This window comes from Sus scrofa, chromosome 13 (genome assembly GCF_054392235.1).
Source record: "Sus scrofa isolate SSC_HxYL_T2T_F1_AM1 chromosome 13, Sscrofa_HxYL_maternal_Yorkshire_Landrace_v2.0, whole genome shotgun sequence".
Classification (NCBI taxonomy): Eukaryota; Metazoa; Chordata; class Mammalia; order Artiodactyla; family Suidae; genus Sus; species Sus scrofa.
The window spans coordinates 165,086,264-165,112,913 of record NC_139395.1 but is presented as its reverse complement, the minus strand read 5'-3'; the positions used below and the strand labels follow the sequence as shown (position 1 = coordinate 165,112,913).

At 37.8% G+C, this 26,650-nt stretch overlaps 2 protein-coding genes across 22 annotated transcripts in view; one reads left to right on the top strand and one right to left on the bottom strand.

The window, feature by feature from the left end:
* Positions 1-26,650, bottom strand: part of MORC1 (MORC family CW-type zinc finger 1) — a 353,564-nt gene that overhangs the window by 178,074 nt on the left and 148,840 nt on the right. For 7 of the 20 annotated variants that reach the window (XM_084991381.1, XM_084991382.1, XM_084991383.1 and 4 more), the window contains exon 3: positions 5,686-7,334. The exons of the other annotated variants lie outside the window; for them this stretch is intronic. In XM_084991381.1, coding sequence (XP_084847507.1) covers positions 5,686-5,755 — 70 coding nt within the window. In that variant the 5' untranslated portion in view covers positions 5,756-7,334. The remainder of the gene's footprint in view (positions 1-5,685; positions 7,335-26,650) is intronic. 20 annotated transcript variants of the gene reach the window in all.
* On the top strand, positions 1,579-26,650 carry LOC110256429 (uncharacterized protein C3orf85). 2 transcript variants are annotated; one of them, XM_084991404.1, is made up of 4 exons: positions 1,579-1,663; positions 11,332-11,384; positions 24,739-24,872; positions 26,275-26,650. In XM_084991404.1, exons 2-4 carry the CDS (start codon positions 11,336-11,338, stop codon positions 26,362-26,364), a joined length of 273 nt encoding a protein of 90 aa, XP_084847530.1. In that variant the 5' UTR covers positions 1,579-1,663; positions 11,332-11,335; the 3' UTR covers positions 26,365-26,650. The 2 variants fall into 2 exon arrangements, with proteins under 2 accessions (XP_084847530.1, XP_084847529.1); XM_084991403.1 differs by lacking the exon at positions 1,579-1,663 and adding an exon at positions 11,183-11,231.

Genomic DNA, 26,650 nt, shown 5'->3' with positions numbered 1-26,650 from the left:
TGTTGAGAGTGGGAAATCACACTCAGGCCTCAAGTTGTAAAGTGCTATAAGTGAATTTAAGCTTATAGTTGGCTCTGGATCCATGTGACTACTAGGTTGCAGGATTTCAGGCCTAGAAGCAGGAAAGACAGTTAGCAGAGTGTTACAATAGAAAGTGAGTGGGTTTTTTTTTTTGCTTTCTTTTGTTTTTTTTTAAGTGAGAAATAGCCTCTTGAGCTGGTGAGAATTTGACATTACAGGGGAAAGAGATGAACTGGACACCCTGATAGCTTACGAAGCTATAAAGTTCACCTGTAGAAGACTTGCAATAAAGTGGAGAAGAAGCAATGGAGATGAGGATGGGAGTGGTGCCAATGTGATGAGATGAACAGGAAAGGTCTTGATTAGAAAACTTGAGAGTGGACATCTCTAAATGGAATCACAAGATGCTAGTAAATGCAGGGGGAAAATACCGGTTTCAGTGGCTTAAATTAGGGAAAGGTCTGAGGGAAGAAAGAAAGAGAGAACAAAATTTACTCTATGCTTATAGGCTTGAAGTCCTGGGGCGATTGTATTGTTGTTGACAGTTCCAGGGTAAGTCACCCAAAATTGCCAGTTTGAAAGGTAGAAGAGAATGAGTTCTTTTTGTCACACTAGGATTTGACATGAAACAGGAAATTCAAGCAGAGAACTGTCCATGCACTTTAAATAAGTATGTAGCTTTCCTGTCTTCCATAGAATTAGCTAACAATGGGTTGTCATTTTTCAATCAATAAAATACAATGTTGTGGAAAATCTTAGTGAAGTCATTGAGCTTGTGTGCCTCTGAAGTCAGAGGCTGAGAAGTTCATGGGAATGGTAGAAGCTGGTTAAAGATACTGGGAAGGAGTTCCCATTGTGGATCAGCAGAAACGAATCTGACAAGCATCCATGAGGACGCAGGTTTGATCCCTGGCGTTAAGGATCTGGCATTGCCGTGAGCTGTGGTGTAGGTGGCAGACACGGCTCAGATCCTGTGTTGCTGTGGCTGTGAGGTAGGTCAGCAGCTACTGCTCTGATTTGACCCTTAGCCTGGGATCCTCCATATGCCACGGATGCAGCTCTAAAAAGAAAAAAAAAAAAAAAATTAAATAAAGATACTGGAAAGAAAAGAGACACACACTTAGGTAAATGTGTAGGGAAAAGCAAATTTTGGGATATAAGTTACTATTTGTCAAGACTGATGAAAAAAGTCTGCAAATTTTTTTTTAAACTGGACTCCCATTTAAATACAAATGCTTAATTTCTGAATTAAAGCTGTACATCAACTCAATAGCCTGCCAAGAAGTCAAGAGTAGCCCCACCCTCAAAAAGACAAGACAGTGTGTTCTTTAATCATGTTTCCTGGGATTTGACCACAGAAAATGAAGGGGAAATAATGTGTCCAGATCCCTCTCAAACTTGTTCCACCTTCTTTCAACAAAACCCTTTTCTACTTCGTTGCAAATAGCCAAATTGAATGCATTATTGGAATGCAAAGTGACGAAACAACGCACATTGATCTTTGGGACACTCTGTAATAAAAGTCTTTTTAAAAGTTCAAAGGTGGAAAAAAACCTCACACATGTAAGGAGGACTTGGACCCTGACCTTTGAGAACAGCCCTCACAGACATGCAGTGAATCACTGGCAATTCAAAGGGAGAGGTAAGTACATTTTTCCTGCTGTGCCAAAAAGAACCACCTCTCAAAATTTCTTATCAAACTAAAACTGCAGACCTTTGAAATGAAACAAATTGTCCTGTATGTTCTCCAATGGACCATTTTCAGTCTGGGGACCTTTCTTACCCATGATTGTATTATCTTCCCCTCGTATCACACCACAATGACATTCAGAAAGTGCTTGGTGTATTTCAGACACTTACATAAATGTTTGTTTCTAACGTAAAATTTGCTGTCTATTTTTACTATTATCATATCCCTCCCATATCAGATTGCCAGACTTCTGTTATTGGAGGTAAGCTCAAAGAATGTTGTAATAAAAAAAAATTTTTAGGGCAGGGACAACTTTCGTCTATAATCAAAGCTAGCCAACAGTTTTAGAATAGCTCTTGGTTTTATTTATTTTATTGTTGAACTTGAATTATCTTTGTTCTACCATAAATATAACATGAGGTCAAAACAATGCAAAAAAATTTAACATGTAAAAGAGATGAGCCTGTGATGTGATACTAGGGGTCTTCTATCATCAGTCTTACACCGCCACTATCTTGTTATTTGTAGCCTGAAATTTCTTCAACAAGGTTTAAAGCCTTTCATTTCACAGACACTGCTGGGAGAAATAACAGGGTGTGGCAGAGAGGAATTACTGAATGCCGGCTGAATGTAGAAGTAGCGAGTTTCAAGATTCCCAGTTGAAACATTGATGCTATACTGCTTTTCTGGCTCAGAGGTATTTGCTAGATATCCCTGCCATGGATGGGGAATGGAGCACTGTCCAGAAGGGGCAACTTGCTCTGAGACCTTTCCCTGGTAATGTGGCTATTGATGGGGCATCTTCCTGGGTGTGGTGACCAACAACATATAATGATATTGAAAACATCTAATCAACAACAACAAAAACGTCAACAGGCTTTGACATGAAGTGTGTACTTGGGGATTGAGAGTCCACAACAACTCACAAGTTTCCAAATTCCACACCTTTTCACCCCAAATCACTCAGTTTGGGTGTGGCACAGGGAGATGGAGGGTGGGGAGGAGGTCATTTGCTTAGAGCCTAAATCCTTTTCACAGTGGCTTCCTGACTTTGTATCAGTCTCTGGAACATGCTTCTCTCAGTCTCTCTTCCTTTTCTTCCTTTCTTTCTTTCTTTCTTTTCTTTTTTTTTTTTTTTGAAAGCCCATTTCTTTCTCTTTAATTTTCTCACTTGTCCATCTGCATTCCTAGAAGAAGCACTCTCCACCGAATTGGTAAATTGTGTGGTTGGCTGTTTCTATTCAGAACATCACTTTCTGCTGAAGCTAAACACCCTATCATTTAAGAGACCCTCATCACTAAGTTGCCTCTCACCAATGAAAAGTCATATTTGCAGTGGATATCATCACTCCAAAAGTGGTTTTCCTTTCTTCATAGCTAGTTCTTATAGATAAAAATTACCATAATACCAGAGGTGATGAATAATTGTCATTATCAACTTTCCACTGGCAAGATCTTCTTCTAGAAAGAGGCATGCCATCGTATGCCAAGTAGTCCAAGGGACTGGGCTCTTTAGATTTGTCTGGATTTATTGAATTTCATCTCATGTTATTTTATTTTGTTTTCATTTTTGGTTGCCCCTGGCATATGGAATTCCTGGGCCAAGGATCAGATCCCAGCCATGGTTGTGACCTACACTGCGGCCACAAGAACACTGGATCCTTTAACCCCTGTGCAGTGCAGGGATTAAACCTATATCCTGGTGCTGCAGAGATGCTGCTGATCATATGGCACCACAGTGGGAACTTCTAACCTCACCCTATTTTATAACTTGGGGCTTCAAAGTTTCTTCAAGATGGCTAGGTGCATGATGGACTAGTATATGGTTGGTCATTTATATACCCCTTCTTCTGGTTTTCACTTTCCCCTAGAACACAAACATACCCTCAGTCTCTGCCATGGCCTTGTCTTTGTACCTGTATCTCAATCATACCACAAAATGTCTTTGTTTAATTTTCTTAAACTGAATCTTAATGCTTATTCTTTCTGGGTTTGTAGTTTCTTCCTTTTGCTCATCCTCCTTTTTAGGACTACCGCTCCCTTCTTGTCCACACCTAAAGATCCCTTCTTTACAGCATCATATCTCATCTAAAGTAGCCAAAGATTACTAATCCAGAGTAGAAAGTTTGCTGGTGACATTGGAGACTATGACACCCTTCAGAACTAATGGGATAGGGCCATTGAAAAAGGCTGAAACTCCATAGCCGTTACACCTTTATTAAAAGTTAAATCTCGGCATTCCTGTCATGGCTCAGTGGTTAACGAATCCGACTAGGAACCATGAGGTTTCAGGTTCGATCCCTGGCCTTGCTCAGTGGGTTAAGGATCCAGCATTGCTTTGAGCTGTGGTGTAGGTCACAGACGAGGCTCGGATCTGGCATTGCTGTGGCTGTGGTGTAGGCCGATGGCTACAGCTCCAATTAGACCCCTAGCCTGGGAACCTCCATATGCCATGGGAACAGCCCTAGAAAAGGCAAAAAGACAAAAAAAAAAAAAAAAAAAGTTAAATCTCTATTCCTCATAGTAAGCCTGTTGGAGGGATAATCACATTTTCGAGAGCCTTGGACTCACCTTCACTTAACTTGATTTTCCAGTTCTAAAGGATAATATTTCCAGGATTGCTTGAGAAATATATTACAGTGGATAACAAAGAAAAGGACTGTAATAATGCATTTAATGCCTATTATATGACTAAGAATAAACCAAATAATCTGGTTTTAGGACTCATGAAAAATTTGTAAATTCTATCTGAATAGCCTTCCAAAAATGAAACCAGTGCTGCCATGGTATGCCAGCCTCTTGCCAAGTTCCCTAACTCTTGCCCATTTGCTCCTTCCCTGGTACAGCTTGCTTCCATGGAAAAGAAATGCACCCATCAACCTGTTGGTCTTCTTTAGCAGGAATGGGAACTAAAAGTTTACTTTAGCCTCAAACCTTGACCCAGAGATATAAACCATTCAACAATTTTTAAATTCTGAGGATGGGGACTGAATCAGGAAAGATGGGGATGGGGGGGGGAAACAGTGTGGGAGAGCATTTCTTATCTTTCTCAAACCCTTCTTCTATGGAAGAGAGAAAAGCATTCTCACCATGGAAAATCTCAGCTGAGCCTCGAAGGGGCTCTTCCTCCTGCTACCATTCTCTGTCAGCCTTCCAAATACTCCTTTCCTTTTGGATAAACAAGAGTTTGGAGAAGCAAAGCTACCCAAGTTTGAAGGGTTTTCTCTTTGCTGCTTGTTACAGAGTGAAGTGTATTTCCCACTCTCACCGCCACCCTCCCCCCCCCCCCCCGGCCGACAAGTTCCTATGTTGAATCCCTAACCCGAGTATCTAAGAATGTGACTGTATTTGGAGAGAGGGCCTTTCAAGAGGTGATTAAGTGGGCCCTAATTCAGTCTGATTGATGTCCTTGTATGAAAAGGAGATTAGGACAGAGACACCAGGGATGTGTACGTGCAGAGGGAAAAACCCTATGAAGAGACAGCAAGAGGGAGGCCAAAGAAAAGCCAAAAGGAGGGACACCAGAGGCAACCAAATCTGTCAACACCTTGATCTTGGATTTCTAGCCTCCAGAACAGTGAGAAATAATTTCTATGCTTATGTGACCCATTCTGTGGTATTTGCTATGACAGCCCTAACAAATTAATACCCCACTACCCAACAACAATTTATGGGAAGCAGTTTCTGCCATTCTTATTCAGAAACTGTGCCAACCAATGTTCTCCTTTTAAACTTGTACCCTTTCCAACCCAGGAGTCAAAATTCTCTGTTTATGCTCCCCAACTCCCCTACTGACCATGGCATTTCATTTTCAAATGCCTTCATCTATAACCTTCTCCTATATCTAACTCCCCCATCTTTTCCTCAAGGAACCAGGCATTTCAAGCAGTAATTTAAATCCTTTAAAGCTACTCCTTTCCCTGGAGAATCCAGCTGTTGTTTTTTTTATATTAGACTGAAACACGTATACTTACATTTTGATCCTGAGTGAGTCACACTGGTGAGGGCTCCATTACAGGTTACATCAAGGGAAAAAAGCATCATAAAATGACAAAACAGCCCTTACTTCAAGTCTGCACTAGATCATCAAGCTTATCTTCTGAGATTACCAGAACCATGGGAACAGATTGTTTCCCTATGGAACTAATACTAATACCCACAGAGCAACCTGCAGAGAAAAATCTGGCCCATTCACTACCGCAGTGAGTCTTGAGAAATGCTTTCTCTGCTTTTAGTTTAGTGAAGCAGGGAAGACTTAGAAAATGACAGACTGTGTTTTGATAGTGAGCCAATTGGGCAAGGTCCCTTGGTAGTTCTGTGCTCTGTAAACTAGCTAGCACACTGCTGATGCTCAATAAATGTCACATAGTATCAAGTATCAGTTATTCAGTGTATAATGAGGAAAATGCCTTGGCATGCATTACATCAAAGCTTAATCAAGAAGTTATATGTTTCTGACACCATGTCATAAAACAGATTGTCATTTTTACTTAAATTGCTAGACTGTATACATTTGCATTAATGACACATATTCAAATTACTCCAATTTGTTTATAGTGACAACTCATAGAAATCACTGAAATTATTTAACATCAATAACAGAGGATTTTTTTAAGTGGGCCAGTATAATATTCCTAAATGTTATTGTGATAGCCTCAAATGATGGTTGACTAATGTATCATGTCCATTTAAGCACCTTGATCTAAACCCATGCTCTTTTCTTGCCGGGAATTTTCTTCCTCCCTCAACAGAATTTGTCCTTATGAAAAAAATCCAACAGCCTCACTAGGAAACCTTCTCTGAAATGATCTTCTCCCACACAAGAAACAATGTTTGATATATCTTTGTAACTCAAGTACTTGGAACAATGCATATGAAGTGTGTTCAAACAGAGGATTCCAAAAGTGCCTAGATCATAGGAAATGCCTAAAATAGCTGAATGAAGGAACACCTGAAGGGTATTTCTATAAATTCCCCATTTTCTAGCTTTATACTTCTCTGTGGTAGATGTACATATTAGCAAATAAATGGGAAAAAGAAAGGAGAAGGAAACCCTAAACAATAGGGGGTAGCCTAGATCTCAAGACAATGAACCCCAGGTAGTGGACAGCTCCCCTCCTCTCCAAACCGAGAAGGACCAGTTCACTCTTTCAAAGATCATAAACCACCTATATCTAGTAAAAGAGAAGTCTATTAGGCAAGTGGTTAAACTTTACCAAACGACACCAAACCCAAGGCATCTTAAGCTATAGCAAAGTTTAAAATCTGTAGCAGTCACACTGAAAATGAATACAAAAGCATAATACATTTCTCTAATGTTTTAACTAATATGTGCAAATGAATCCAGCTCCTGCTATTAATATATGGGAGCAGGGGTCGGGGGGTTGGGGAGTGCGTGCCCCCAAATCCTGACAACGGCACTGAAGAATCAAAGTTATGATGGTAAATGGGAATGTAGTGTACTTTAGTGAAGGGGAAAGGTTAAAGAAAGACTGTGCCTCCTATTCCCCTTCAGCAGTGCTTCAATTTATTTACAAATTGAGGGAGTTCCTGTTGCAGCAGAGGGGGTTAAGGATCCAGCATTGTCTCCAGTCCAGGAATTTTCATATGCCACGGGTGTGGCCTAAAAAGAAAAAAAAAATTCACAAATTAAGAAAAAAATAAAAACAAAAGCTCTAGCTTCCAAGGCAAAACAATATTCTACATAGTAATTCAAAAAGTTTCCGCGTTATAGCAACTGAGTCTGAATTTGTTATCTTGTGCCTCACTAAAGAGTGACTTTCTGCCTATAGCAGAGAAACTGATTCACTCCTGGGATATAGGCACTGTGTCATTCTCTGCTTAACTGCACATCAAAACTGTGGGTGTAATGGGATATTCCCTCAGTCCTAGGAGGGAAACAGTACTTCTAAGAGGTCTGACCTGATAATAATGACACACTATCTTGTACCTTAGAACATAAACTACATCAAACCCTTCTGCAGTCAAATCAGTTTAAAACTGACTCCTTTACCAGGTGCTATGGTAAGATTTTGTTCTCAGATAGTAACTCTTTGAGAATTGCAAATAACTTCACAAAAATAAGTGCTATCACCAGCTTATTTTCAATAGATTGAATGCTGTTGAGAGCTCAGTACAAAGTTTAAAGGGATTGTATCTTATCCTTCTTCAACATGTTGACTTACCCTCCGCTTTTCCTGATGTTGATGATGTCACTGAATTATGCTAGTACCATGCCCTCCATCACTTCTTATCAAAATTTTGTAAATGAGCATTGCATTCTTCAAAGATTTGCAGCCTGTTGGGTCTGATTGTATCGGTGACATGACACAGCAGAAACTAAATTCAGCTTGCTCCTTGGTAAAATGAGGTTTTCTCTTTTTTCTTTTTTCTTATTAAAAAAATAGTTTTAGATCTGATTTCACACATTTCTCTTCTAACATTTATATTTCACTGACATGGAAAAGAACATGGGCGCTTACATGGGTTTATTATATCATATTAATAATGATATAAATTGTTATATTTCTAGGTATAAAGCATCGAAGTTGTAAACGGATTCCATTGATGAGTTTCACTACTTTAAGCCACTTGATCTTTCTAATTTTCAAATGGAATATCAAATAGATATTCCAATTTCAATTCAAAGAGCATTTCTATGTCATTATAATTAAGATTGCCAATTTTTATGAATCCAGCTTATTTCTTTCATAGATCGTAAGAAGAGACAAGCTATCAGAAATACTATTTTAAAACCTAAAGCTTAACATGAAAACAAAAGTGCTATAGTTTAGTTGGTTTTTTGGGTGTCATTAAGATAAGACTGTATATTGATATACTAGTATAGGAAAATACTGAGTCAATTTAATGCAGTTCAGTTTAATTTGAATCAGTTGATTCAGTTAGGTTCCATAATGTTTATTGAGGGCTATTATATGAGGCTATTCTATGAAAGGCCCTGTGCTAGGTGCTGAAGGCATATAAATAGGACAAAGAAATAGTATCAGCCTTCAGGAAGCATGTAATCTGCTTAGGAACACTGAAATGTACACACATAATCATTATACAAGGAGGCATGATCTAAATACTAAAAATAGTCAGATATAAAAACAAGCAGCCAAATCTGATTTGGGGGATCTGAGATAGCTTCATTCAATAAAAAAGAACAAGATTTTCTGGCCCATGAAAGATCAAATACTTTTACTTCCTCTTTGAAACTAAATTGCTGAGGCCACTGAGGCTGCATTCACCTGTGGGCGGAATTGGGGTCACATTTACCTGATTTGTTTCATTTCATTGGCTTGTGCCTCTAAGTACAAGCAGCTGCTCTACTCCTACTTACAAGCTTCACCCTGTAATTTCTGAACACTCCTTTGACAAATTATTAAACCTCTCTGAGCCTCACTTTACCCATCTGTAAAATAATAACACCTTCACCATGAAATTATCATGAAGATTAAATGAGTATATAAAATTCATGAAAGAACTATTATAATTTTAAACTTGTATTAGCATCCCAGCAAAAACAACTTATTCATGACCCATGTCATGAAATAAGTAAATAAAAAAGGATGCAATGCTGTTCCCATCCCCCCTCCAAACAAGGCTCATTTTAAGTCCAAAAACTGAAGAAGATGGAAGAAAGAGGAGAAAAGAGGATGATGAATTTCTCCTTTGGTTCTATAAATTTTAAGTAACAAGAAAGTATTTTTCCTTTGGTTTTCTTGAGATTATTCTAGTCTACCACTCAGCTGCATATTTATACTGCTCCACCAAGAAAAAAAAAGGAGACTTACAGAAATGTGCATTAGCTGTTGCAACAACAAAAACTTTTCTAGATGGTCACATGGGATAGGCTTCCAAGAGTTTGCTGTGCTTATTTCCAGATATTTGTCTTTCCAAGCTTTTCCTTAGTAAATGGAAGCACAGCTCTCAGCTAGGTAGATCCAGGTTTTCTAAAAACTCTACAACTTGAAGATAAACATCAAGAAAGTTGTCTCCTACCACTTTTATTTCCCTACACCCATTCGTTACAGATTGCATGATCCTGATGAGACTGGCTAACAGTTTGCTATTAAGAATGAATTGTGTGATGACTTATTCATTTACCTGTTAATCATGCCACTAAAAAAGGGGAATTGTTTGAAAAATCAAAATGAAAAAATTGTTCCAGACAAATCTTATCATGCAGTTAAACAATCCTTTGTTTTTGGGAGTTCCCATCGTGGTGCAGCGGAAACAAGGCTGACTAGGAACCATGAGGTTGCCGGTTTGATCCCTGGCCTCGCTCGGTGGGCTAAGGATTCAGCGTTGCCACAAGCTGTGGTGTAGGTCACAGACGTGGCTTGGATCTGGCATTGCTGCGGCTCTGGCGTAGGCTGACAGCTGTAGCTCCAATTAGACTACTAGCCTGGGAACCTCCATATGCTTTGGGTATGGCCCTAAAAAGACAAAAATAAAATAAAACAAAATAAATAAAAATAAAACAATCCTTCGTTTGTAATTAAACTTTGCATTTTTATATCTGTAGAATCATTTGCACTTGTAAGAAGTAATACAGAGAGACTCTTCACTGAGCTGCCCCCAATGGTAACACCTTGCAAAACTATAATGCAGTGCAATATCACAACCACAATAGTGACGTTGATATAGCTAATTTCCCATCTTATATGTATTTGTGTGTGTGTGTGTGTGTGAGAGAGAGAGAGAAAGAAGTGTATTTAGTTCTATGCAATTTTATCACAAGTTTATGTTGACACATCTAGCACCACAGTCAAGATACAGACCACTTCCATGCCTACAAGGGTCCCTCATGTCACCCTTTTATAACCACACTCACCTACCCCCTCCACCCCTAATCCCTAGCGACTACTAACATTTCTTCATCTGTAATTTCATCATATCAAGAAGGTTATATAGATGGAATCATACAGATGAGTAACAAGCATGAGATAGGCTATTTTTATATATTATAATTCCCTTGAGATACATCCAAGTTGTTGTATATATCAATAAATGCTAATATATTATTGTTGAGTAGTAATCCATATTGTACTTGTACCTCAATGGGTTTAACATTCAGCTGTTTCCAGTTTTTGCCTATTACTAATAAAACCGCCATGAACAACTCCTATACAGGTTTTTGTAGAAACGTAAAAGTTTTCATTTCACTACGATAAATGCCCAGTAGTGCAGTTGTTGGGTTACATGGTAATTGCATGCTCCGATTTATAAGAAACTGCCAAACTGTTTCCCAAAGTAACTGCACCATTTTATATCCCCACAGCAACAAATGAGTGATCCAGCTTTTCCACTTGTTTTGTTCTGTTTTGGTATTTTTTTTACATTACATTAGTCTGTGTGAATGGTAAAATTAGTAAATAAATACACGGCCCATATAAGAACAGCCTGTAAAAAGTCCTCCCCAAAAGTCCAAAGGGTAAAAAGTCAGGAGTTATATAAAAAAGCCATCTCAAGCAACAGCCTCTCGCTGACTTGTCTCAGCTCATAGGGCCTTCAGGTATGAAGGAAATGCTTCAAATTCTTAGAAAGTACCCAATATGCCCTAAAGCTCTACCTGATCTAAATTGAAATAAACAAATCTTTTCTTTCCTAAACAGGATCATGGCCTATAAAATGCTTCAAGCAGCCCTGTGTTCAACATTGCTTATAGGTAAGAATCTATTTCCTTTTTTTTTATCATGTCTTTTGCAATTGTTAAGTTGATAGATAACCCCTTCTGACTTTTTAAATAAATGAACAAACATGTTTTATTCATAGACCAATTCTAAAGTGTTAGGGAAACAATACTATTGTGTCATGCTGTGGTTTTGAACATGTTTGTGTTAATCGTATGTGTGATAATTTTATTCCTAATTATGTATTAACATATTAACATGTTACAGTTGCTAAGAAGTCTCTTTAACTTATGCCTCCAAAGATGTGCTCCAGTGTCCTTGAACAAAGACAATTTTTAAGTGCCTTTTAGAAATTGTAATACTTACATGATACAGTTGTGTGGAAACCTCAAGGTACTTTGAGAGTGTGAATTCATTAACCTTTTAGGCTATAGCTCAAAGAAGTGCTGAAGGCACCAAAGGCCAGATGATTTGCTGCCAAATTGACCCAGAAACTCAGAGGTTTATATCTGAATTGAACTGAGAGGTCATTTGTTTTTCTTGTAACCAAAACTGAAAATACATACAACAGTGTAAATTATCTTCATAGTTAAGTCTCTAAAATGTACAAATACTTCTGATGAAGACGCTTAAATCTGAATAAATTTCTACTTTTATAAGTTTGAGACCCAAACTGATGTGTGTGTGTGTGTGTGTATATATATATATATATATTTCACTTGAGACACAATCACAGGTAAATACATTGGTATAGATATATATCTAGAGTATGAATCTAGATATGTGTATTCATACCCTTTTATTCCTAAGCATATGAATAATTTTAACAAAGAGTGTTAATCTTCTGTATTGTACTTTGCATTTAGGACATGTTTAAACAAATGATTTAGCAAATTTTAGCTGAGTTATTTATTATTAAGCAATTATCATCAAGTCATACCAGGTTATAGCCCACATCTCCGATTGAAGAAAGTGAGGCTGACTCAGTTTAAAAGAGCATATGAGAAGCAACTGTAATTGAAGTCATGGGCTTGTTATAATCCACCAGTATCATGCTTTGCCTTAACTGCTGAACCATGCAGTTGACTTCAGAGTGGGCAATGATGGATGACTGCAAGGCCAAAGGCACTACAGTTAGTCCAGATTCACCTGTGAACAAACCAAGTCAGAAATACCAGCCAAAGGGAAAATGGTTCTATAAACTGCCTTTTACAGACTTTCTTTAAAAACAAATTGGAATTAACTTTAACTTCAACTGAGATAAAAATATGTCTACCTATAAAGAAAACTGGTTTGACAAACTTCCCTTGAAAAACAAGCAACCAAACAAATAAATAAAATTTTTAGTAGAAGTTCATGATATAACATGTTGAGGGTGAGAATCCAGGACAGAGTAATGTGGACACTGCTGGATTAACCCTTCAGTTATCAGGAAAGACTTTACTGTTTGCAGGCTGAGGAGACTGTGGTCCTTAGAACCAGATTCATTTATTACACTAAAAACTCATTTAACTGATATTTTCTAAATCACATACTTCTAAAGTAGGAAATAATAATTTGAATCAAATTTGTTTCTTCCTCATCCCTCCCCCCTTTTTCATTTAAAAATGTAGCCTATTCATCTGAACTTCCCTGGAGCCCTTCTGCTTGCCTTAAGAAAGCAACACTTTTTAAAAGTTTATTTTTATTATTAAAAAAGTTTTCTCTGTTACAGATTAGTTGTCTAATAAATTACTTTTGTCCAGAACTTAATTTGAAGTAAGTAGGGAAAAGATCTCATTATCTATTTCCCTAGTGGGAATGCTCAAGCCAAAAATGATGAAGAGCCTACTCAAGTAATTACATTTATAAGCAGAGTCCCCAAATTATTTTATTGATTTTCTCAAAATAGTAATTTATACACACTGGGGCTGATTCCTTGGTCAGAGAATTAGAGGTCCAAGTGTCATGATTTGATTAAAAAACAAAACAAAATGAAACAAAAAAACACTCTCTTTAGCATTTAAGTCAAGAATTGCCTTTTCCTATAATAAGACAGTAAATTGAATACTACTATTTCAAGCCTTTATTATGTGTCAGGGGTTTTCCATATGTTACCTTGGTTCAGCTCTGATAATCACGCTAAAAACAGGATTATGAGACTCATTGTACAAAGAGGAAACTGAGGCTGAGAGAAGTTAAATGACCAAGCTACAGGGTCAGTCAATGGTGAATGACCCATTCATAGACAAATTCTACCTCCAGTTCTTCGAAGAACAAAACTCTTCTTCCTGCTACACAAACTGTTTCCTCTGTCACCTCTGCAATACCAGGTGTGAAATATGCAGACATGAAATAGGCAGCAGAGCATGCAAGATCTCCTACTAAAGACGTAATGGAGCCAATACTGTAGCTATTGGTTTCACAAGAAAAGGTAGGGAGTTAGAGAGCTGGGTGGGTTTATCCAAGAAAATAGGGCCAAACCAGGACATAACTAAGGACAGTTCCTAGTGGTATTGATTTAAAGAAAAGTCCTAAACCCAACATGTTCCACTTCAACAGGGCACTTTTTAAATTTTATTTATTTATTTACTTACTTATTTAGTCTTTTTAGGGCCACACTCAAGGCATATCGAAGTTTCCAGGCTAGGGGTCAAATGGGAGCTACCATTGCCAGCCTATGCCACAGCCACATAAACATCTGATCTGAGCCACATCTGTGACCTACACCACAGGTCACAGCAACGCCAGATCCTTAACCCACTGAGCAAGGAAGGGATTGAACCCGCATCCTCATGGATCCTAGTCAGGTTTGTTACCACTGAGCCATGACGGAACTCCAGATTTTTAATTTTTTTTTTTTTTTTTTTGCAGTACAGTAGATTTGCAGTGTTGTGTTAGCTTCAGATGTACAGAAAAGTAATTTATCTACACACACACATATTTTCTTTTTCAGACTTTTACTATTATAGTTTATTATACTGAATATAGTTCACTGTGCTATAGTCAGTTCTTATTGTTTATATATTATGTATATAGACACAGTAGTGTGTATCTGTTAATCCCAAACTCCTAATTTAGCCCTCCTCCTCTTTCCTCTTTGGTAACCATAAATTTTCTATGTCTGTGAATCTGTTTCTGTTGTGTAAATAAGTACATTTGCATCATTTTTTTTAGATTCAGATTGATATTTGACTTTTTCTGACTTACTTCACTTAGTATGATAATCTCTAGGTCCATCCATGTTGCTGCAAATAGCATTATTTCACCCTCTTTTATGGTTGAATAATATTGCACTGTATATACTACCATATCTTCTTTATTCATTCCTTGGTCAATGGACATTTAGGTTGCTTCCATGTCTTGGCTATGGTGAATTGTGCTGCAATGAACATTAGGGTGCATATATCTTTTCAAATTATGGTTTTCTCCATATAGATGCCCAGGAGTGGGGTTGCTGGATCATAAGGTATTTCTATTTTTAGTTTTTAAAGAACTTTCACACTGTTCTCCATAGTAGCTGCAACCAATTTACATTCCTAGCAACAGTGTAGGAGGGTTTCCTCTCCTCCACACCCTCTCCAGCATTTATTAGTTGTAAACTTTTTGATGATGGCCATTCTGACTAGTGTGAGGTGATACCTCATTGTAGTTTTTGATTAGCATTTCCATAATAATTAATGATGTTCAGCATCTCTTCATGTGTGTTTTTTTTTTTTTTTTTTTTTTTTTTTTTGCCTTTTCTAGGGCCGCTCTCATGGCATATGGAGGTTCCCAGGCTAGGGGTCGAATCAGAGCTGGAACCACCAGCCTACGCCAGAGCCACAGCAACGTGGGATCCGAGGCGCGTCTGCAACCTACACCACAGGTCAAGGCAACGCCAGATCCTTAACCCACTGAGTGAGGCCAGGGATCAGGCCAGGGATCGAACCAAAACCTCATGGTTCCTAGTTGGATGCGTTAACCACTGAGCCACGACGGGAACTCAGGTTGGTTTTTTTGATACTGAGTCGTATGAGCTGTTTGTATATTTTAGAAATTAAGCCCTTGTTGGTTGCATCATTTACAAATATTTCCTCCTAATCCATAGATTGTCTTTTCATTTTGTTTAAAAGCTTTTGCTGTAAAAGCTTACACATTGATTGATTTGGTCCCATCTGTTTTTGCTTTTTTTTTTTTTTTTTTTCCTTTTGCCTCAGGAGACTAACCTAAGAAAACACTGCTGTGATTTATATCAGAGAATGTTTTACCCATGTTCTCTTCGAGGAGTTTTATAGTTTTCTGTCTTATATTTAAGTCTTTATGCCATTTTGAGTTTATTTCTGTATATGGTATGAGGGAGTGTTCTAACTTCATTGATTTACATGCTGCTATCCAGCTTTCCCAACACCACTTGCTGAAGAGATTTTCTTTTTTCCATTGTATATTCTTGCTTCTTTTGTTGAAAATTAATTGACTATTGGTATTTCTGGGCTCTCTATTCTGTTCAATTGATCCATATGTCTATTTTTGTGCCAATATCGTGCTGTTTTGATTACTGTAGCTCTGTAGTATTGTAATAGGGCTCTTTAAAAAATGAAACAGCCCCATTTCATATAAAGAGGAAATATGGAAAATTCCCATATATAGAAAGTGCTTCACTGAGCAGGTAAACCAGTCCTTGGGGATGACCCATCCATGAAACAATTTAGGGGTTCACACCCATATTATTGATATGTGGTCAAATCTATCCATAAAGTACAAGTATGTTTCCTGGTTTTAGAGAGAGGAAAAAATAAACTGCCTTTGGCCTGTTTCTCTAACATAGGTCCAGCTTTTGTTTTTCAACCCAGAGTTATTAACCAAGGCCTATTTTGTCTTGAGGTGTTTTTGTTTGTTTTTGACAAGAGCTTTTAAGCTTACGTTTTTTCCCCACAACCTTAATCATATCTCCACTCCTTCCGTTTGCCTTCTTCTCTGTTACAATAGAAGAAATGGATCTTCTCAGCCATCACTTCAGCCTTGTACTTCTTTAGAGTCTGTATTTCCTGATACAGTTTTAGTTTATTATACAGGATTTTGTTCTTAACTTTACCTACTCACTTTGGCTTAAGATTGATTGATGCTGTCAAGAAAGTGGGTAATGAGGATAAACTGGGAAATAACTTGATTGGAGGAAAAAAATGTCCCTGACTATGACTAGATTCATTGAGCACTCTGGATGTTGTAGAAAAGCTGTTTTCCTAACCATGTGCCAACATTGGTCATGGCTCTAGAATTGGGTGTCCTGCCAACATACATAGGCAGTGATCCAGAAGGAGTCACTATTGATTGGATCATGTAAAATACTGCCTTTTGTGAGTCACAAAAGTCTCTGTTCACAAGATTAAAAACTAATAAAAGACTTGCCAGGAGTGTCCGTTGTGGCACAGTGGAAACGAATCCAACTAAGAACCATGAGGTTGCGGGTTAGTTCCCCGGCCTCACTCAGTGGGTTAAGGATCTTGCATTGCTATGAGCAGTGGTGTGGGTTGAAGATGAGGCTCAGATCTGGTGTAGGCCGGCAGCTGTAGCTCCGATTAGACCCCTAGCCTGGGAACCTCCATATGCGGCAGGTGTGGCACTAAAAAAGCAGAAAAAAAAAAGAAGAAGAATACTTGCCGGCCTCAAAAATACACCCCAGGGAATTAAGTGGTCATGAATGTGAGCACATATGTGGCATATATGATTGTGCCAAGAGCAGGTTAAAACAGATGGAAGTTAAACTCAGGTAATTACAATTTCTGTTTGTTTTTCAAAGTACTCAACACATCAGCAATGGTAACATCAATAAAGCTGAAGTTCCTAAGTTAAAAGTTCAGTTTCGAAAGCCTTTTATCAACAGTTTAGTCAGATCATAGGGATTTGTTAGCTAGTCCTGCAGGTCAGCACCTCTTTCTTTTTTCCAGTTCACTTGCATCAACCCTTTTTGTTTTCTGCCTTTACTTCTCCTACTTGTCCCTGTCCCTTTCCCCATGGCTTTTCACCTTTTGTAACCTTTGCAACCTCCCTTCTTTTGTCTCTCCTCCCTTAGGTTTCTTTTCTTGATTTCTCTCTTCTCCTTCTTCCTTCTTTTTTTTTCTTCACAGTTTTTCTCTCATAATCCAAATTTCTTCTCCTTCTTCTCTCTCTCACTAAATTTTATGTGAATTACAGCAAAGGGAGAGAATCCATTATACTAAAATACAACCCTTTAATCTTCTACTTAAAGTGTTGGGTCAGTGACCAAAGTTTAGAGTGGCAAGGAAAAAAAAAAAAAAAGGATTTCATTATTTGTAAAGCAAATTCCTTACTTAACACAGAGAATATTCAAGTCTAAAAAATACGAACCCTAAACATGAATATTTTGATCTCTCACTTAATTATAAAATTTCTCCTACAGTTAGACAGATTTTTGAAAATTTTACCATATTTCCAAGGCATCTATATATTCTTTTTTCCTTATTTTCCTTTGTACTTAATTCCTAATGGCCATTTATACTTTATTTTAGGACTTCATTTATAAGCACACATAATTACCTGGACACTTACTTCATCTTTTTTTTTAAAGATGTAAACATTTTAAGGACAGGGACTGAGACTCAGTGCAACAAAATAGTAAATAATAAATATTATTCCTTAATTGCTTATACTAAGTGCTTTACCTACAGAATCACATTCCTAAGTATTTCTGAGCTTGTGACAGGACTCTAGTGCTCATCTCCATCCCCAGTACCAGGTGCCAAGCAATACTACAAATATCATTATCACCCAGTACCTAAGGGAAACAGCTAGTGAAGCGCCTCTCCTGTGAATCTGGTAAACTTTTAGCATCTTCCGTCCCCATTGAATCCCATCATGTTTATTTCTTAGACAATGGAGGTTACGTGAGAGAAGGAGGTTGCCATTGTAACCATCCAGAGATGACAAGCTCCTGCTGGCTGGAGAAATGACTGAATAGTCTGTAACTATGCTGATGGCCATGAAAATGATACTTGTGGTAGGAATCTATACACTAAAAAAAAATGAGAAAGCCTGATGTGAAATTTAAGACAGAATAAAAGGGCAGAGTCTGATGGTAGATTCCTATTTTCTTTCATGCAGCTCACTTTGAGCTCCCTCTTGGTAAATCCAAGAAGCATACTTGGCGTGTCCAGCTCATTCTTCTTTCTTCCTCTTAGGAGTGAGCTGCCCCAAGAGAACACACTTTCTGTTCTGGTTCTGCAACCTGACATTGTATATGAAATTTTCCAAATTCTAGGTCTAGTCACTAGGCCCTTTATATGCTTATACCAGGCTACATTTTCCAAGTTTGCCTTTCTCAGTAATAAAGGAAATAGGTTGCTGTTTATAATCAACTCTGGTTTATTTCTCAGCTTGATCAAAACCAGGACAAAGAAGGCAAGCGCTATGTGTAGTTATACATTATATGTCAGAAGGTGTCAGAGAATCCAACAGGTCTGTTGTCTCAGAAACATATTTTGCAGAGCAGAAAATGGAGGTGCAGGAATAAGAAGTGGCTTGTGACCTAACTAGTCACCACACAGCCAGGATAAGACTCCAGATCTCTGATCCCTCTTAGTTTGCATGGATAGAGCTATAATCTCAAATACCTCCATACTCTGAAGCATCTGCCTTATTTTTACCATACAGAATTTTCTGCAGAGGACATTCCAGAAATATTTAGATAGTAGAACTCAGCTTGACAGATCCTATTAAAACTATGATACAGGATGAAAGCAAGGAGAGTATGTAGGAAGTTGAAAGAAAGAAAGATTTTTTTAATAACTTACAATTATAAAGTTTAAAACTAATATGGCTGATATTGCCTACATTAAAAAACACACACACTCACATACACACATTTAAAAACCAACAGAGTGATAAAACTCATGGTTCAGTTTTCAAACCCCAGCAGTATTATGCAGTCTTACAAACACAAACTCTGATCTTGCTCTAACTTTCAAGGTTGATCAGGCAGAATGGAAAAGGGAGGGGAAATTTCTCAAGCAGAGAGGATAATAGCATGCCCTTCTATATTACTTGCATTTTATTTCCAGTCCTGCCACTGACTTACTCTGTGACCTTGAGTGAGTCATTTCATCTCCGTGTGTCAATTTTCTCATTTGTAAAGTAGGATAATAAATACTACTTTCTGTCTCTCTCATGGAGATGTTATTATCCCCTCCAATTAATATTTAATGGATGTTTGTTGGGCCCATAATGCTGAGGTAGAAGCTTTGTTCTGGGAGGTAGGGGGAAGAGAAGATGAAACATTTTCCATGAGCAAAGAGGTGGAAGATTTACAAAAGAGAGAATTATTAGTGCTTAAAATAGCTATGGCTTATATTTTAAAACATGCTTCTCTGCCAAGATTTATGCAATAGCATTTTTTCATAGTTACTGTACAATGCACCAAAATAATCATGGCACAGAATATTGGTTTTAATTTCAGATGATTCCAAGTAACATTATTTTAGGCAATTACTGTACTTTTTATGTAGCTGTAAACTATATTCTAAGCATAATTTATTTAGAAATGTTTATTAGATATTTATGGTATTGGATCTACTTGCCTAGCCACTACCTTTGTTTCTCTCTTTTTTAACAGAAAAAAAAATCTGCATTAAACATATAACTCTGTAAATAACACCTTTTCTTAAAAGAGAATGAAGAGAAATCTGAAAAGTCACCTATTAACACATCCAAGCTAAAACCCAAATTTTAATGCTGGTCAACCCACAGCAATCAGCCCAAATGAATGAGAGTTTCCTACTCTCCAGGTCAATCCTGTCTTCCCATTCCTGCTGTCATTCACCTCACCCAGGCACTACTAATCTCTCATTTGGACCATGTGAAGAGCCTCCAACTTTGTGTTCCTCCCTCCGCTCTCATTTACCACTTATCCTTCACCTCATTGACAAAAGAGTTTTCAAAAGTTAATCTGTGAATGAATAAACAAAGTGTTGGCATACACACACACACACACACACACACACACACACATAATATTATTCACCCTTAAAAAGGATTGAAATGCTGGCATATGCTATGACAAGGATAAACCATGAAGATACTATACTAAGTGAAGTAAGTCAGACACAAAAGGCCGAATGTTACCTAGTTCCTCTTATTTGAGGTACCTAGAATAAGCAAATTCACAGAGATGGTAGGTAAATGGTAGGTAGTTACCAGGGGCTAGGGAAGAGGGTAATGGAAGTTGTTTAAAGGATACAGAGTTTCTTTCTTTCTTTCTTTCTCTCTTTTTAACGTTATGGCCCTACCCATGGCATACGGAAGTTCCCACGCCAGGGACTGAATAGGCAACTCTGGATCCTTTAACCCATTGCACTGGGCAGGGGTTCAAACCAGTGCCTCCATATCGACCCGAGCCACAGCAGTAGAACTCTTAACTCACTACGCCACAGCAGGAACTTCTAAAGGTTACAGAGTTTCTATTGGAGATAGTGAAAAAGTCTGGAAATGGTGGTGATGGTTGCACAACATTATGAATGTACTTGATGCCACTGAATTGTACAATAAAAACTGATTAAAATGGTAAGTTTTATATTATGTATATTTTATCACAATAAAGCAACGGTTTAAAAACTGTATCTGGTCTTATCATTTTTCTTGTTCAAAAATGATAATTATGTACAGAGTAAAGTCCGAACTCCTTGGCGTGACGGTAATAATTCTGAATGGAGCTCCAGCTTATCTTTCCAACATTATCTCTGACACATCTATACCACAAACAACCCTACCTTTCAGTTGGCAAAGTGAAGGTCATTGAACCCATGCCTTGCTCTGCTCCCCTTTTCCCTGGCTCTCCAATCTTTTTGAGCCTGGAATATATGTGCTTTGCTTCCACTCCCTTCCTCCTGGCTGCAGAAACCTCACATCCTTTGAAGCTTAACTTGAACCCAACTTCTCTGTGAGACCTTCCTGCCAATATTGGAATTAATCACTCCTCTTTCAGGTAGTCTAGTCACAATACATCTTATAGTTATTTTTGAACTCAGAATATAATATGAATTCCTTAATGGAAAGGGTATATATTATTTATCTCTTTATGCAATGACAAATATCAGAGTAGGAACTAGAGTGAGGCAAGTGGAGGCCTTATGGCAAACAATTTTTAAAAGCCCAAGAATGAATTCCTTCTTATATTTTATACCCTATGGACCTCACTTACCTCATCCTTCTCTTAACTCTGGTGATTATCTGTTCACCTTGACATCAGTTAGTGCTTATGATGCACTGTATTAGTTATCTACTATGGCATGACTAATTTCCACCAAACCTTAGCAGCATAAAACAATAAACACTTTTTATTTCACAGTTTCTAAGAGTCAGGAATTTGGGCATACCTTAGGTCAATTGTTCTGAATTAAGATCTCTCATGAAGTTGCAGAAGCCATTGCAAAAGGATGTAAAATATCTTATTAATAATTTCTATATTGATGACATGTTAAAAAGGAATAATTGTTCATATACGGAATTAAGTGAAATATATTATTAAAATTTTAAAAAAACTTCAGTGGGAGCTGTTGTCTTTTGAAGGTTTGACTGGAGCAAAAGCATCAGGCTCCCAGGTAGTTCAATTACGTGACTGTTGGTAGGAGGCTTCAGTCCCTTGACATGTGGGCCTCTCCCTTAGAGCTGCTTGAGTGCCCTTCACAATATAGCGGCTGACCTCCCATAGAGCAAGTGACCCAAGAGCTGGTCATAGCAGGAACTATAAAGTCTTTTATGTCTTACCCACAGATATCACACACTGACACTTCCTTAGAATCCTGTGGTTATTCAGGTCAGCCCTACTAAGTGAAAAGGGGAACCACACAGGATAGGAATAGTAGTAGACTATGATCTTTGAGGAAAATCTTAAAGGATTGCTTTCACAAACATGCTGGTTTGATTGTACTGCTCCTTAGCAGCAAGTCAGTATTACTTCTAGAATCTGTTACTATTATCTTCTGAAACTGATATTTGTAATTTATTTTTAAATAATTGAATAAGCTAAATTATTAACTTTTTATAAGTGGAGACTATGTCTAAGTCATTTTTGGATCCTCCATATGCAGTACAGTTTTTTACACCCAGAAGCCTCTTGATTTATTTATGATATCCAGAGAGGCTGTCATTTGCAATAGTTATTTAGAACTAGGGCTTACTAGATTGACAAATTAAACTAGAAGTAACATAGCTGATAACTAGATCTCTGCTTAGAGCTCAAGACCAAGCCCAAGAAAACATGACATCATAATGAATGTGTAAGTAATGATTATTTCTTTTAAAAAAATGCTTTTATAATTATTGTTACTTCTATCTGGCTTCAAGCATCCCTTCCTCTTAGTCATAATATAGCACAGTGGCTCTGCATGGAGAATTCCGTCCTCCTTTCCAATAGTTCTGTGGCCTTAGACATGTTATTTAACTTTTTATGCCTTCGTTTCCCTGTCTACAAAATAAAATGATTGATAGTACTACTTAGATTTGTTGTAAGTATTAAATAAGGTAACTCAAGCAAATTATTTAGCGTTCTGCTCAATAAATGTTAACTAATTTTATTTCTTTGTTTGTTTGTTTAGAACTCTAATCCAGCCACCTCTAACCACTGTTTTCAGATAATTGGTCCTGCAGATTCCTAATGTAACATCTTTATTCACATCATTCCTTCAGCCTCAAATTAAAACTTTCCCCTTCTCCCATTACACCAAATATAATCTTTTCAAATATAAGGAATAGGTTAAGCAATTTCCCTGACCATGAAAATTGTTTGTGCCCCAGTGTTCCAATGCTTCATGTAACACTGTCTCCTAAGCTCCTTTAGCACAACCAAATCCTGTGCTGCCTGTTTTATTTTGTATGTTGGACCCTTCATCCCCTTCTCCTATACGGGTGAGGTTTCATAGCTTATAGTTCACTGTAACCCTGATTTATAGGATTAGTGATCAACAAAGGCTTGTTAATGATGAAGATGTAGAAGGATTAATGTAACATGACTTACAACTGGATTCGTAATAAATGCTCCTTTATCACAAGAAATGGACAGATTACATTGTTATCACAAATAAGTCAGGAGTGTGTTTTTCTTTTATATTGACTCAAATTACAGCTCTGAGTGTGACTGTGTTTTATTTAGGAATGAAAACGTAACATAGACTTAAAATTTCAAGAACCTAAAAAAGTCTGGGTTTTAAAAATTATCTTTTTTTTTTCTTAGTTCTAGAGTGGAAAGGAGGCAGAAAATGCAAGCCTGTTTGATGGGTCTATCCACATTCACTACTCTAACTACAGTGTCAGATTTGGGAGCAGTCTCCTTCAAAATGAAAGATTTATCTATTTTGGAAGGCTAGGAAAGCAAGAATAAGATTGTAGACTGCCAGATTTGAACCAAGTGGTTTGTATCTACTAATTTATCCAGTCCTTACAGTGAGCCTGCTATTGTCTTACAATGTTATTATTATTATTTTTTTTTGTCTTTTTGCTATTTCTTTGGGCTGCTCCCTTGGCATATGGAGGTTCCCAGGCTAGGGATCGAATCGGAGCTGTAGCCACTGGCCTACGCCAGAGCCACAGCAATGCGGGATCCGAGCCGCCTCTGCAACCTACACCACAGCTCACGGCAACGCCGGATCATTAACCCACTGAGCAAGGGCAGGGACTGAACCTGCAACCTCATGGTTCCTAGTCGGATTTGTTAACCACTGCGCCACGACGGGAACTCCTGTTATTATTATTTTTATACTCTTTACAGATAACTAGAGCTCAGAGAAATTAAGCAACTTGCCTAAAAAAAGTGATACAGCTGAAATTTGAATTTAACTCTGCAGGCTTCTATGCATGAACAGAAACTCTGAAAATTTCCTGCATCCACAACAGAGCCTTGGCTTTCATACTGTATGACATGCAGGTCACATAGGGTGGTGACAGTACAATGATGCCAAAGGACTGAGGAGCAGCCCTCTTCCCAGGGCAAAGCTTTTCCAGAGTTTCCTTCTCAGGTGCCCATCCTCCCAAAGACCATAGTTGCTTTAGGATGACACAGTTTCAGAGTTCCCTTCGGGGCTCAGCAGTTAACGAACCCAACTAGGATCCATGAGGGTAGAGGTTCGATCCCTGGCCTTTCTCAGGGAGTTAAGGATCTGGCATTGCCGTGAGCTGTGGTGTAGGTCACAGACGCAGCATAGATCCAGCGTTGCTGTGGCTGTGGCATAGGCTGACATCTGGCAGCTCCGATTTGACTCCTAGCCTGGGAACCTCCATAGGCTGCAGGTGCGGCCCTAAAAAGCAAAAAAAAAAAAAAAAAAAAAAAAAAAAAAAAAGTTGACACAATTTCTTTCTTTAAGAAAAACATTGAAATGTAAACTATTGCCCTAAAAGATTCCATGCTCTTGGACTCAATTACAGGAGCTTTGGGAGCACCATTTTTATTGGAGGACCCAGCAAACCAATTCCTACGTCTCAAAAGACACATATATTTGCAGGATTACTGGGATTCAGATTACAGTCCGAATACATGGGGAAGCACACTGGCTAATCAGGTATTTGCATTAGAAATAAATGGTCCTTCACCATCTCTCTTTTTAAATAGGTGTGGCATCAGCTGGCATTAATACACCACCAGCCCAATCCATGATTTTTCCTCTTTAGCTGCCCTGGGCTGTACCTGCTCTTCCGTCTCCATGAACTGGCTTTTGTCTGGTAAATTCCACCTCCTCCTTCAAGACTAAGATCAAATATCCCCTCCTTTCTGAACCTTTTCCTTCTTTCCAGGAAGGCATATGCCCTTCCTTTTTCTCTCCCTTATTCAAGCTGTTCACATGAATTGTTCTCAAATGTCAATCTGGAATTATTTTCTTATTCGCCCAACCTCCTTACCTAGACCACAACGGTAAGGTGCTTGTCTTATCCATCAAGGTAATTATTTTCAAGTTTCAGTGAATTAATTATTGCACATTTGGGTAGTTGGATGGATGGATCATGGTCACAATTTAGTTCCCTCTTAGATTTTCAGTAGCTAATATTCCTCTGTGGTAATTATCCAAGCCTTTAATGTCATTCCTTCATTTGCTTACTTTTTATACATTTTCCTCCTATTTATCTGTATTCTCACTCCAAGAGAAATGAAGTAGCTTTCATAAGCCAGCTTTATTTCATGCTTACCTTTTCAATGCAAAACAATATTGAAACTCCAGGCCAAATGAAATTGTTGAATTGTCTGAGGATTTCAATTATTCATGATTTCCCTCTACAATTTAGCAATTTAGAAAACAAAGGAGTACAATTAATTAATTAATTAATTCCTTAGCTTATTTATTCTTTCTTTTCACATGTATCAGGCTCTTGCCATCACCAGACATGACAGTTGTATAAAATAATAAAGGAATTGAATATCCTTATTTTTCTGGGGCCGGGGTCCTATCCTTACTCTGCTTGGCTGGATTTTAACTGGTCTGTTAGGATCAGTTTGTTTCTGCTTAGCATTCATTGATGAAAACAACCAGCTTGAATAATGCATTGAGTTTTATGCCTGTTTTCTTCTCCAACAGGCATCATTTAGAGGTATTAAAACAAGACATTTGCTTATTTGGCAAATTAAATAATTACATAAGCTGGTAGACTGTGTCTTCTTTATGGAATATTGAAATTTTCAAGTGCACTCTTGCCTATAATTGTAGACCATTGCTGTAATCAGCTGACAGATACCATAATGTAACAAGACTCTATTACACTGGTTCATACGGGGGCCCCAGACATACTGCAAAACATTTGAGCATAGAAGTAAACAGATCACTAAAAGTATGAAAACCAAACCTTACTTGATATTATTCTCCCACTGTATATCGCTCAGTCTTTGGGGAATATCTGCATGATAATCAGAAAAATTGATACAATGTGTTCTAAATACTCAGAGATCATAACTTGAGTTTCCTTTTTTTGCAGGCTTATGAAACATGGACTGCTTTGAAAACAACAGCACAGTATTACCTGAATGTGAATAATTTGCCCCATGACACATCTACTGCCCAGTAAATGTGCTTTGCTGGTAGCCAGGATAGCAAAAATAGTGGAAGCCAAAAGGGGCAATGCCTCCAAACCACTAGATTTGGAGACCTCAGGGCAAATCCATCCCATCTACTAAATTATTTATTATGTCTGCCTCATGAAGCTATTGAAAGGAGTAAATATGAAAATCCCTGTAGAGACCTAGAATTAGAAGCTCTCAATAAATTGTTGCTTTTAAAAATGAGAACTAAAATAAAGACTGTAGTAATAAAATTTACCAAATGGGAAAAGGAAATAAAAAAACAAAACAGTA